The sequence below is a fragment of the Lygodium microphyllum genome, chromosome 30 (genome assembly GCF_053477565.2).
Source record: "Lygodium microphyllum isolate KBCC chromosome 30, Lygodium_microphyllum_v1.1.10, whole genome shotgun sequence".
Classification (NCBI taxonomy): Eukaryota; Viridiplantae; Streptophyta; class Polypodiopsida; order Schizaeales; family Lygodiaceae; genus Lygodium; species Lygodium microphyllum.
In genome coordinates this window covers 1,328,320-1,341,926 of record NC_141164.1, presented here as the reverse complement: position 1 = coordinate 1,341,926, position 13,607 = coordinate 1,328,320, and the positions used below count along the sequence as shown (strand labels likewise).

At 42.3% G+C, this 13,607-nt stretch overlaps 1 protein-coding gene across 3 annotated transcripts in view; it reads left to right on the top strand.

Moving 5' to 3' along the window:
- Window positions 1-13,607, top strand: part of LOC148009479 (uncharacterized) — a 223,115-nt gene that overhangs the window by 89,671 nt on the left and 119,837 nt on the right. For all 3 annotated transcript variants that reach the window (XM_087672326.1, XM_087672327.1, XM_087672328.1), the window contains one exon: window positions 23-80. In XM_087672326.1, coding sequence (XP_087528452.1) covers window positions 23-80 — 58 coding nt within the window. The remainder of the gene's footprint in view (window positions 1-22; window positions 81-13,607) is intronic.

The following is a 13,607-nucleotide window of genomic DNA, read 5'->3' as shown; positions in this document are numbered from 1 at the left end:
GTGTATTCCAATGAACTTTCAGGTGCGCTGGTACTTCTATCTCTTGTTGGCTTTATTGGATGTGGAAGGAAATTACTTTGGTAAGTTTGAAGTTCTGTGGCAGGTGCTATGCATTGCTTGTAAAGACATTGTACTGTTTCAAGTCAGATCATTGTCATTGTAATGCACCTATGTACCTTTGATGGTTTCTCCCTTCAGCCTGTGGCTTTCTTAATATATCATCAACATATTTGAAAGCTTGATCCCTTGTCACAGTTTTTGCAAAGGCTTTTCGATGTTTGGAACCTTGCCTGAGGCGTTGCCCGATTGCTGTCTAACATAATAGTAATATAGTGTGTTCAAGTAGCAATGCCCTGATTCTGTCGTGAAGTGAACAACAATGCAGTCATAATGCAAACTGTAATCAGTAATCAGTCATAATTTAACTAGTAGTTGTGATCCCAGAATTTGTGCTCAATATTTCCACATGACCTTGTGCATAACAAGGTAGTATTTGTGCAAAGTGAGCAAATACATCGGAGACAGTATTGTAGTTTGTTTGCTTTGTGAATACAATTGTGTGCTCTGGGAATTGCAAACAGTAATGCAGTCACGAACTCTTGGAAGTCATTCACTTTGACATTGCTGTCACAGGAACGCAGAATGCAGCTGTGTGGCATATATTGGGTATTTGTTTTGACATTGATTGATGTCATGAGAACTCGGAATGCAGTTGTGATTGCAATTGTGTAGCATGTATTGGTGTGTTTGTCAGAGATTATTGTGCTTATGAATTGGAGACATTGATTTGATTTGTGTGTAGTGAATGCTGAGTGCCAAAATGTTAATCAGAATTCACTAGTTTTTTAAATAAAATAGTTAGTAGAGGAACAGACAACAGTTCACTCCATGCTAGTGATAACAGATGAACCAGAAAATTTTAAATAATAGATGAACCAGAAAATTTTAAATAACAACAACCCAACTTCTGTATACCTCCAAAATATCCGAGATTTTAATTCACTATACATGAAAATTTAGGGACTGGGCTACCCCACAGATGGTAGGAGGCGAGGATAGACAAGTGGGATTACAGATGAGGTGATGCATGAGAAGATGCACATACTAATGTGAGTATAGATATGCCTCATGAAAGAAGAAATCATAATTGAAATTATGCGGGAATTAAGAGAAAAACAATATGATAATGTATTTAATGATGAGAAATGAGATCAGTCATCATACGTTGTGAGATTGAATTTTCACAATCCTTTACTGCGTTGGAATGAAAGAGAAAATGTAAAAAGGCTCGAAGGCATATCTTTGCTTTAAAAATGAGAAAATTGAGTGTTGGAAGAGTTGGCAAAATGTAAGACAGAGATTGGACAACTTGAGAATGACCCCCTTGGGCAAACTGTGGTGTGTGCTCCAATTAGCAACAAAATCAAGGAATTTAAGATGTAGGTGGAGTAGGAAATTAAGATATTTGTAGAGGTGGCAAACAAACAAAAGCAACGGCTGAGGAAAGTGCTACATTGATAAATGTTGCCAGAAAGCACAAGGGTGTACTTGCTAACAATGTAGAAGTGAAAATGCCTGTGAATAGCATTTGGGCTGGTCTCTCAATGTTACCAGGTGCTGCTCATGCTATCAACAGATCTCCATAATCTCACTTTGGTGCAGTTTGTGCAGTTGGTATCCATGCAACCTCGACTGGAGTGCAGCTCCGATTGCCTTAGCTTTGTGGAGTGTCACCCCTTGCTGTGTGGGGATAGTGTGTGATATCATTGTCTAGAAAAAGTCAATGAGTTGTGACCTTCTTCACCTCCCTTTAGGTGGTGTCCAACTTGAGTAATGATGTGATGTGCGTAGCCTTGCTTGAGTGAATTTCAGCTCGCATTATGGACAAAGTTGTGAACTCATAGGTATGGCCTGGCTAGTCCAACTCCTGCACAACACAAGGAAGGGGATTCTAAAATATTAAAGCCTTGTCCTCACATTGTGTTGGATTGTGCATCAAAGTTGCCTAAGTGATTATGTTTGCCCATGATCATATGCTACGTACCATTGCTTGCCCTAGTCAAAGATTACCTTGTTGGAAGTCACATGGTCCATCTGCTTTAGGATCTTGTAGTACTTACCATTGCTGCCCTGGTCAAAGATTGCCTTCATGGAAGTCACACAGTTTGGTATTACTTAGATTTCTTGGGATCATATTTGTACACCTAAATGAATGGGGGGTGGTGCAATCTTAGACATGGAGACACACACATTTCTTGGACTTATTGGGATCATATTTGCCCACCTAAATGAATAGGGGGTGGTGCAATCTTAGACATGGAGACACACATAACAGCCCTTAGATAGACCTTATTCAATGCCATGTGGTTTAGGCACCAGCCTTCGGTTTCCATTGCTAGATTTTTAAAAGAAAATATGGGTATTTTGCATGGCAAGTTGCAAAACTCAAATTCAAGCCTCATGATGGGATGTGCTTAGTGTTGAGGAGCCCATATGATTGCAATTCTCCCCATTGTTGACTCATCGTGTTTGCTCTTGGCAAATGGTTCTTAAATAATACTTTTGGTGTTCCTAGAAAACCATATGTTAGCAAATTTCTTGCAAGCAGAAATATTGGTTACTTCTAGAATTATTTCTTGGGATGCAAAACTAGAAGCTTGCCCCGACTTAAATAGGATGGCTAGACTTGGCCTAGTTGCTATTGTTGATGCATTGAAGCCCTGAAACACTACTTCGTGGTAATTCCGTTCCGTGCAACAACATAACTTTCATATGCCTAGAAGTGTCATGATCTATGGGTAAGAATTTTCGATTCTTTGCTTGTTTGGCAACACCTCCCTTGTTTGGACTTGAAACACCCTTGAATTAATCTTAGAGCAAGATTTTGCAAATCTGATATATCATTGCTTTTCAAAGATCATGCATGGTTAAGTGTTAAGAGCAATTCCTTTTGGGGTCTCTGTGAAACCAGTCTTCCTTCTTGGAAAGGGTGGTAATTCCTTGATTAAGCAGTTATAGCAATCTGCAAACAAACATAAATTGAAATGCACGATTTACCTTAATAATCTTGGACAATAAACACCTGAATGCCCCCAAAACTGGCACCCCTTTCGGTATTTCTTTAACTTTAATTGCTAATGGGTTGAGTACAAGTTAAGATTCTACAATCTCCTTTGCTGATCCAAAAGCCCCTTGCTTTACATACAATCAACAAGCAATTTGGGCCAATTGGCCCCCTTGCTTTTTATAGAGAAATTGCACAAATGGAACCACCAATTGGCCAAATGTTGCCCCAATTCACAATGGATGATCTGGCATCTAAATCCTTGTCGATTCTATGAATTTCAAGTGTGGATTTCAGTGTACGATGTCTTCTCTTCTTGACACGGGTCCCAAGGTGGTTGATAAGTCCTAAATTTTTGCAAAACTTTAGGGTTTACAGCAGAGATTTCTTTGCTGTTCGCTAAATTTGGCTGAGATCTACTCAAACTGGCTGAGATCTCTTCAGAATGAGTTGGAGAAGGTGAGAGAAAGCCAATATGAGAGAGAAATTTGATTTTCTTTGCGAGAAAACCCTAAATTCTGCCTGGTGCCTGCTCTAGCCAGCATTTAATGCAGTCATCCACTGCCACGTATCTCCAAATTGTTGTCACTTGATTAGCAATGCTGTTGTTGGCTCTTGGAAGGTGACTCCTTGTTGTCCCCTACCTGCCGAGGGCCCAGACGACTATCTTTTGCAGCAAAGTGCCATTCTCTGATCAGAAAATGGACCAGTAGCTCTCTCTCTCTCTCTTTTTTTTCGTAATGGATGTTGTATTTATAAAGTACTAAATGACAAAAGAGTTATAAAAGTCATGGCAAAGACGCAGAGGAAATTGCCATATGCTAGGGAAGTGAGTCCTCCTGAGGGAGTAAGTCAAAGTGCCGAATGAGATCTATCTGCCAATGCAAGAGACCTTTAAGCCTAGCAATATGTCCATGAACATTAGAGGCTGAATCAAAAAGAAAAGTATTCCGAATGGTCCAATTGTGCCAACAGTCCCAATATCTAAGAAAGTGAAACAAGATCTTCATATGCAACTGTGCCGGTGTGGGGTATTTGGGTCGCACAAAAACCCAATCAAAAGGGCTTAGCAAGAGACCAACCATTGCTCGCCAAACTGCTGACAAGAGTGACCAGATTTTCTTAGCGAGAGGGCAAGAAATAAATCGGTGACGGGCCCATTCCACACGGGTGGTGCAAAAGAAACAATTGTTGTTGGAGATTCGACGCTTGAAAAGGGCTGAAGCAAGAGGAAGACCACCAATCATCACCCTCCAAAGAAAGACCTTGCATTTGAAAGGTGTTTTGTTCAACCAGCCCTCCATCACAGTTACCTTCCACCATGACTAAGATTTACGTAATTCCCATACAGTATTAGCTTTAGTGACCAGCCATTGATGATCTTTAATCAGAAGATGATACACCTGGTTAGCTGAGGTCTTTTTCAAATTCAGTCGGTCTGCAAGGTCCCAATCCTGCCAGGGACGATCCGAAGCAAGGGCACGAAAGGGTTGTCTGCTCTGGAGTACCATCAAAAGCTGTCCTCATAAATCAGGGTATCCTGAAAAGCCTCCTGGCTGTACGAAACGATATCAACACATTGCGATTGGCAAGGGTGGCTTCTGCAAAACTGAAGTTAAGCCCAAACGTGCCATGCGGTTAAAATTTTGGTCTGAGATCATGTTTGTCTTTCCAAGAAAGTAATCGCGAGGCTGCCAACAATTCCAGTTGAAAAGAGTTAGTAGCTAAGCGGTCCTCCGTTGGATGCCACTGAGCCTTCTGGAGAACCGATTTCTAGGAACATACAAAATGAGCAAGCAGAGATGATGAAGGACTAGAAATCCGAGAGTTTGCATTAAGAACATGCCACCAACAGCTCCGAATTTGGGTATTACCATGCACAAGCCCGTGATCCTCAAGACAATAACGGGCTATAAAGACCCACTGGTGATGATCCAAGCACATGGCACGAAAAAGAGACCAACGGAGTGCCAACATATGACTTTCGGCATCCAAAATAGCCCTACCACCCATGCGTTTGGGGGTATATGTATGCGACAAAGAAATCCATGAAATGCCTGTATGCAAGGAGTCCTTCTTCCATAACATGAAACGAATGTACTGAGTAAGAACATTCAATGTAGTAGTAGTCCAAGGCAGCAATGGCAAGAAATGTGTGAGCATTGGCAATATAATTTTCTGAGCCACTTTGAGGCGAACATGGAAGGGCCAAGCTTGTGACTTCCAATACAGAAACTTAGCTGCCAGTTTCTGTGAAATCCACTCTAGTAGTTTCTTTGGCCGAACATCAACACCCAAAGGGTACCCAAGATGCCTGAAAATGGAACCACGGGGAACAACCATTGCCTGCCAGTCCAATGACTGCAAATCTGACTTCGTGCAATTGAGAATGGTTGATTTCAAAGCATTGATATGAAGACCAGAACCATGACCAAAGAGAGTCCAAACATCTAATGCTTTGTGAAGATTATCCTTGTCCGCACACAAAATCATAAAGCTTTCATCAGCCAAGGATTGACTAATGAAGTGCTGTCCAAAAGGAAGAGACAATCCAGCCAACTGAGTAGAAACTGCCATATGAGATAACATTGAAAGAACCGGATGAGTCGCAAGGGCAAAAAAGTGAGGACTTAAAGGGCAACCTTGTCTCATAGAGCATGCAAGGACAAATGGCTCGGTATTAGCACCATTCAGCATAACTCGTGAAGAAGCCGCAGCACTAATGGTGTAGATCAAACGAGACATCTGAGTACCAAAGCCCATAGTAGACATAAGTTCTGCAATGAAAGACTAGTCTAAATAATCAAAAGCCTTTTCCAGGTCCAATTGAATCAATACCACCTCCTGATTAGAGTGCCTTGCATAGCCAATAGCCATTTGCACATTTAAGACATGATGCAGAATGTTTCGGCCCTTAATGAAACCATATTGAAGAGGATGCACAATGGCAGGAAGATGCTTATGGAGCCTATTCGCCATCACTTGGGAAAAGATTTTATACATAGAACCCATCAAAGAAATCGGTCGCCAATGTTTCAACATAGACGGCGAAGGAACTTTTGGAAGCAGTTTGATAAGTCCTCCTTTCCATGAGGAAGGCATGAACCCCGTTTCCCAAACCTGCTAAAACATAGCCGTTAATGGTTTCACTTGTTGGGTAGCAAAAACCTCAAAGAATTCATTGGTGAGACCATCCCAACCGGGACTTCTATCCTTGGGAAAGTGTAACAAAACATCCATAACCTCCGCCTCACGAATATCTGTCTCCAAAGTAGTTTGCATGTCATGTGGAACTTGATTGCGGACCAAATCATAGAAAACTGAGCGGGCATGAGTAATTTGGTCAGAAGGTGAAGGAGTAGAATCAAGAGGGTCTAGAAAATAATTCCTACACATATTCACAATAGTCTGAGAATCAATGACCATTTGACCTTCTGCATCCTGGAGTCTAGTCATATTCTCTCGAGCAAGAGATGCATCGAGAGCTCGAAAGAACTTATGAGTCTGACAAGCACTATCTTGCAAATTCTCAGTCAAATTTTGCAATTTGGCCTGTTGATAAGATTTCAATTGAAACTCTTTAATAAGATCGGCCAAACGCATAGCCAATGGCAACAGAAATACATCATCTGGAGTCTCCACTAGTAGAGAACGAACCAAAGCCAGTAATTCCTCCGCTGCTTGTCGACGCCGCCGACAAAGAGAGGCATGATGGATCCCATACTACCGAACAACCCGCTGCACATTAGAGAGCAGTCGTTCAAAAGAAGCATTGCCCTCAGAGGAGAAGTCCAATAAAAATCTATCAATCAATTGCTGCATATAACCCAGAAAGATTGAATGCTTCAAATAAGACGAGTTGAAACATAAAGGGAGTCTATCCATAAATTTCTTAAAAGGTGCAATGGGTTGTACAAGCATCTCAAGCTGTAGAGGAAAATGGTCCGACAAGGCATATTGCTGCAATACTTTCATTTCCAGCGTGTCAGGAAGAAAGGCATCATCCTGCATGTACACCAGTCCAACCGCGACCATGTAGTTGTATACTATGCAGAATAAAAAGTAAACCTTGTAGAAGAAGGGTGTAGCCATGACCAGAGATTTTGCTTTAGTACGGCAAGAGCAAACGCATTCCACACACAGCTTTCCGGAGCGTCCATCATCGAATGCTCTGATGTGGACTGTGAAGGATCAACACATATATTAAAATCCTGCTTAAAAAAACCCGGTCTGCCAAGTGACAAGGAGGTTTGCAAAGTATTCCAAAGATCCCGACAGGATAAAGGGTCATTTGGAGCATAGAGCCCAAGTAACCATAAGATCTCTCCTTCAAATAAGACTTCAGTCACCACAAAACGACCATGCACATCATTTTTAATAAGAACAGGCTGATATTTCTCATGTACAATCATAAGCACACCAGAATAATGCATGGTATGTGTCCCTGTATAAAACAAGCGAAACCCATGGCAATCCACAACTTTTCGTGCTTCGGCGTGACTCTTGTGCTCAACAACACACAAGACATCCTAGTGATTCTCATGCAATAAACTCCACATGGCATGTTGCTTATTGCGAGAACAAATGCCTCGCACATTCCATCTGGCTATCTTCATGTGTATTCAAAAAAGAAAATCAGAAACGAGGCAAAGCTTCTCTTGATTTAACCTATTCTGCTAGAATGTCAAGGACTCCCTCATCCAAAAAATCAGCTAATACGGCAAAAGAGCTCTGACTGCCAGATTTAGAGGTAGACGTTGTATCCACTGTCTTGGGGATGGAACAGGGATAACGACGATCCCATGGGGTAATCACCTTACCTCTAGCATCAAAAGCCAACTTAGCGGGTGGGCCCCTCGGACCATCCATATATACTTTCCTAGTGGGCTGATTGCGAGGAGCAGAAGAAACTATAGCATGAGTAGTGTGCTCTGAAGACAACATGTCTTTCCTGCGCATATAAGTACTCAAGGAATGTTGTGAAGCATTAGGCATCGTATCCTCCATGCCTGCATCAAACCTTTTACCTTTTTTGGCACGTACATCTACCCAGTCATTGTCACGGGAATCCAAACCCGAAATATGTTGTTTGTCTTTATCTAAAACTTTAGGTGGCTGGGTCGCATAGTGCGACGGAGCATCAAGCACCACATCTTCCATGGGAGATAAAACATGCTCAGCATCTGAAGTCGGTTGCTTCGTTGGACATTCGGCCATAAAATGCCTCAATTTTCCACACGGAAAACAAAGGCCTACAAAGTTATCCCATTTCAAACGAAAGTGCAAAGGATGCATGCCAGAGCAATTAAGACGTAACCAAGCAAGCCTTTTTCGAGAAGTATCCCGTAACATGCACAAACGGTTACGATTTGTGGCCCTTAGGCTTGGGGGAACCAAAATAATGCCCACAACAGCCATGGCATCCTTTAACAGTGTCCAATAGACAGCCGGACAGTTTTCCACTTCAACCCACACCGGGCATTCGCGTGGAAGCAAGCGCTGAAAATCTGCCACTGGGTGCCATGGCACAACATGGACCAAACGGTGATCAAAGAACAATGGCAGTTTAGTCAATAGATCGGCATGATGCTTCTCGGATTTCAACAGCACCTCATAAAAGCCTTGGGGCCCAACAAAAATATCTTCAACACACTCCCCTTTTAGTAGACTTTGCAGCCACTGGCTAATATAGGAAAGCACTGGGATCCTACCAGTGAAGAAGAGTATAACAACACGTTCATAAAACACTGAGAATGAGCGCAAAACATTTTTAGGATCCACAGTGGCTTCCAGAACATCTTCAGTTTCAGAGTTAGAAAACGCTTCATGATTATGTTGAACATAATCACCAAGCAGAGTGTTGGCAAACTCCAACAAATGCTCCCAGTTAACATCTTGAGAATCCACAGAATCAGAAGCAACCTGAGCATAAGAACGTTCCTGATGATCCATTGTATCTTCCGAAGTATGCTTGATGCGTTTGCCAGTAGGCTGGAAGTAAGGACCGGGTGGCATCTCCTCTATGCAAGGAACCATATCCTCTGGTTCCTCTGTTTCAAAATGTGGACCAATGGCTGCCACCGTTTGGTCAATAAAGTCCATGTCCAGACCAGCCATGTTGTATATCCACTTTAACAAGCGATCTGAAGCTATTTGTAGGGCGCTCTCTCTCTCTCTCTCTCTGTGCGTATTTACAAATAGGTAGAGATCAATAGTCTGCTGTCATCCTGTATCACAGGTGTCTTCAGTCTGCAGTCACGTTCACAATGAGAGACGTGCTGCCACAGTCTGTCTGTACCCGCAGAATTCCAGTACTGCCTCGCTGAAGATCTCTCTCTCTCTCTCTCTCTCTCTCTCTCTCTCTCTCTCTCTGTGAACAGAGTCAGCACAGCTGCTGTCACGGAGAGACGAAAACGAAATCCTAGAATAGTTCTGCAGCTGATTTCGAAACCCGAAAAACAGGTTTGTAGGAATTTGAAACCCTAAAACAGCAGTAGAGATGAAAACGAAACCTAAAACAGTTCTGCAGGTGATTTCGAAACCCTAAAAACAGGTCTGTACATCCTGAGGGAGTAAGTTAGAGTGCTGAATGAGATCTATCTGCCAATGCAAGAGACCTTTAAGCCTCGCAATATGTCCCGGAACATTCGAGGCCGAATCAAAAAGAAAGGCATTCCGAGTGGTCCAATTGTGCCAGCATCCCTTGTATCTAAGAAAGTGAAACAAGATCTTCATATGCAACTGTGTCGGTGTGGAGTATTTTGGCCGTACAAAACCCAATCAAAAGGGCTTAGCGAGGAACCAACCACTGCTCGCCAAACCGTTGACAAGAGTAACCAGATATTCTTAGCGAGAGGGCAAGAGATAAATTGATGACGGGCCGATTCCACAGTAGTGGTGCAAAAGAAACAATGACTGTAAATCGGACTCCGTGCAACTGAGAATGGCTGATTTGAAAGCATTGATATGAAGACCAGAAGCATGACCAAAGAGCATCCAAACATCTAATGCTTTGCAAGATTGTCCTTGTCCGCACGGAAAATCATAAAGCTGTCATCAGCTAAAGGTTGACTAATGAAGTACTGTCCAAAAGGAAGAGACAATCCAACCAACTGAGTAGAAGCTGCCATAGAAGATAACATCGAAAGAACCGGATGAGTCGCAAGGGCAAAGAAGAGAGGACTCAAAGGGCAACCCTGTCTCATAGAGCGTGCAAGGACAAATGGCTCGGTAACACCACCATTTAGCATAACTCGCGAAGAAGCCGCAGCACTAATAGTGTAGATCAAGCGGGACATTCGAGTACCTAAGCTCATAGTAGGCATAAGTTCTGCAATGAAAGACCAGTCTAAATAATCAAAAACTTTTCCAGATCCAATTGAATCAATACCACTTGCTGGTTAGAGTGCCTTGCATAGTCAATAGCCATTTGCACATTTAAGATATTATGCAGAATGTTTCGGCCCTTAATGAAACCAGATTGAAGAGGATGCACAATGGCCGGAAGATGCTTGTGGAGCCGATTCGTCATCACTTTGGAAAGATTTTATACATCGAACCCATCAAAGAAATTCGACTCCCATGTTTCAACATTAACGGCGAAGGAACTTTTGGAAGCAATTTGATAAGACCTTTTTTCCATGAGGAAGGCATGATCCCCGTTTCCCAAACTTGCAGAAACATAGTCGTCAATGGTTTCACGAGTTGGGTAGCAGAAATCTCAAATAATTCATTGGTGGGACCATCCAAACCGGGATTTTTATCCTTGAGCAGGCATAACAAAACATCCATAACCTCTGCCTCACAAATATCTATCTCCAAAGTAGTTTGCATATCAAGTGGAACCTGATTGCGGACCAGATCATAGAAAACCGAGCGTGCATGAGTAACTTGGTCAGAAGATGAAGGAGTACAACCAAGAAGATCTAGAAAATAATTCCTGCACACATTCACAATAGTCCGAGGATCAATGACCATTCGACCTTCTGGATCTTGGAGTCTAGTCATATTTTCTCGAGCAGGAGATGCATGTAGAGCTCGAAAGAACTTATGAGCCTGACAAGCACTATCTTGCAAATTCTCAGTGAGATTTTGCAATTCGGCATGCTGATAAGATTTGAACTGAAACTCTTTAATAAGATCAGCCAAACGCATCGCCAGTGACAACAGAAATACATGATCTGGAGTGTCCACCAGCATAGAACGTACCAAAGCCAGTAGGTCCTCCGTTGCTTGTCGACGCCGTCGACAAAGAGAGGCATGATGAATCCCATACTGCCGAACAACCCGCTGCACTTTAGAGAGCAATCGTTCAAAAGAAGCATTGCCCTCAGAGGTGAAGTCCAATAAAAATCTATCAATCAATTGCTGCATATAGCCTTGGAAGATTAAATGCTTCAAATAAGACAAGTTGAAATGCAAAGGGAGTCTATCCAGAAATTGCTTAAAAGATGCAATGGGTTGTGTACGAATCTCAAGATATTGCAAAATTTTTCATCTAAAAGACTGGCATCTCTCATGGTAGCATGATTATTCAAGTTTCTTGATGGCATGTGCTTAATTCGACGAGGCGTGTTAAGGTCTCCCAGTCTTTTGTCCTATCTCATTTGATTGCATCGTGGCAGAAGATGTTATATTTTGCAGTTTTGCGCCCTCTTGACTTTTGTAAGGAGCAGAATTCGTTGCAAGAAGTGTTGGCTTCCTCCAGGTTGTTGGATTGGCCTGATAAAGTGTGACATTAATGTGACATTAAAGTGATATTTAATGTGACATTAAGGTCACAAATATTGAATGTGACATTAAAGTGACATTTAATGTAATGTTAAGGTAAATCTAGGGGAACATGCACGAGAATGACCGTCCGGGCTCTTGGGCGCCCGAACGGGGTTAAGGGGAGCCTAGAGAGTAAGAGAGTCCAAGAATAGTAGGACTCAAGAAAAGTTGACGGCTGGCAGAGGAAATGAAGAGAGAGGTGCCAGCACTTATCTAGGCGTGGTTGGGAGGAGAATAATCACTCGTGCTCAGGGTTTTCATGGTTTTTCTCTGTCTTTCCCGAAGCCATCTTTCATTGGTATTAGAGCCGACATATAGTGTTGTGTGGATTTGTGGATTTCTTCATCGATGGTCTCTTGGTTTGTTTCATGTCGACGAGTTGCCCGCCCGCCATTCACTAAACAAGTTGAGGCTCGCCCGCTAGTATTTCAGTCGACGAGTTGCCTGCCATCAGTCGAGGGGTCGCCCGCCAGCATACCAGTCGCGTGAGGTTCAAAACCATTAATCAACGAAAAACATTTCGAAGAAAGTTATATGTGGTACGCCACGTCACGTAAGTGACATTTTTGTGAAACGACTGGCGTAAGGCGAAAAGGGGATTCGTCTCTGGTCAACGTCTGCAGAACGAACCGGCGTGAGACAAAAAAGACTCCGTTTCTGGTCAACGAAAGATGAGGCGTTAGCTGCATCAGCCGTGAGGCAAAACATGATCCGATCGTGATCAACGGAGGCAAAACGTGAAACGTGACACGACTGTTGTCACGATTGTTGTGCGCGAGGCGACTGCTGTGAGACGGACAGAAAAACGTCATGGAACGGACGGAAAAATGTCATACACGACTGAAGTCAGGAAATTGAATTTTCAGCATGATTGCTTCACTGCTTTAGTCCGGGAAGATAAAATCTGTTCCTTACTCTTCGGGTTTCTTTCCAAACCAGCAACCACTGCCTGCCATTAAAATCAAGGAAGTACTTTACTTTGTATGCAAATTTCTTATCTTTGCTTTCCAATTCCAGTGTATTAATGGCAGAAAAAGGGAAAGAAAGGGTAATGGAAAGCTCTAGTTCTGGGGACCAACCTATGGTAGATCCCCATGAACCAGAAATACAAGAAGAACAATGGGAAGAATTTTTTGCTACACGAAAGCAATTCGATGATCTTACGGCTCGTGTGCAAGCTCAGGGGGTTCAAATGGAATTTTTAACTCAAACACTCACTGAAATAAAATCTCAATTAACTTTATTGTTGGAAAGAGATAAAAAGAAGATAGAAACCTCGGATGTCCCATCTTCATCGAAAGATTTAGATGTGACTATGCGAGATCCTAAGGAACCCCAACCTTACCATAAATTGAGGGATAATCCAGTTCTAAAGGATATGAAACCACCTCAATTTTACGGGGAGGAAAAAGATAGGAATAAAGACACAATCTTTAATTTCCTCCAAAAATGGGAAGATTTACATAAATTAAAAAATACCCCACCACATCTCCAAGCACTGGAGGCTAGTTTAACTTTGGGGCCCAAAGCATATAAGTGGTGGCGAACTTTAAAGGAGGCAAATAAAATACCTGAAACTTGGGCTCAATTTGAATCTGTCTTTTTGAAAGAATTTCTTGCTGAAAATGAAATGGAAAGAAATTGGGAAGATTGGGATTATGTCAGACAAAAGGGACGACCCCTGCTGACATATCTGGAGGAATATCGTGAGATAATCCTCAAATAGGAAGGAATAGATGAATTCCAAAAAACAAGAGGATTGATTAGGGGA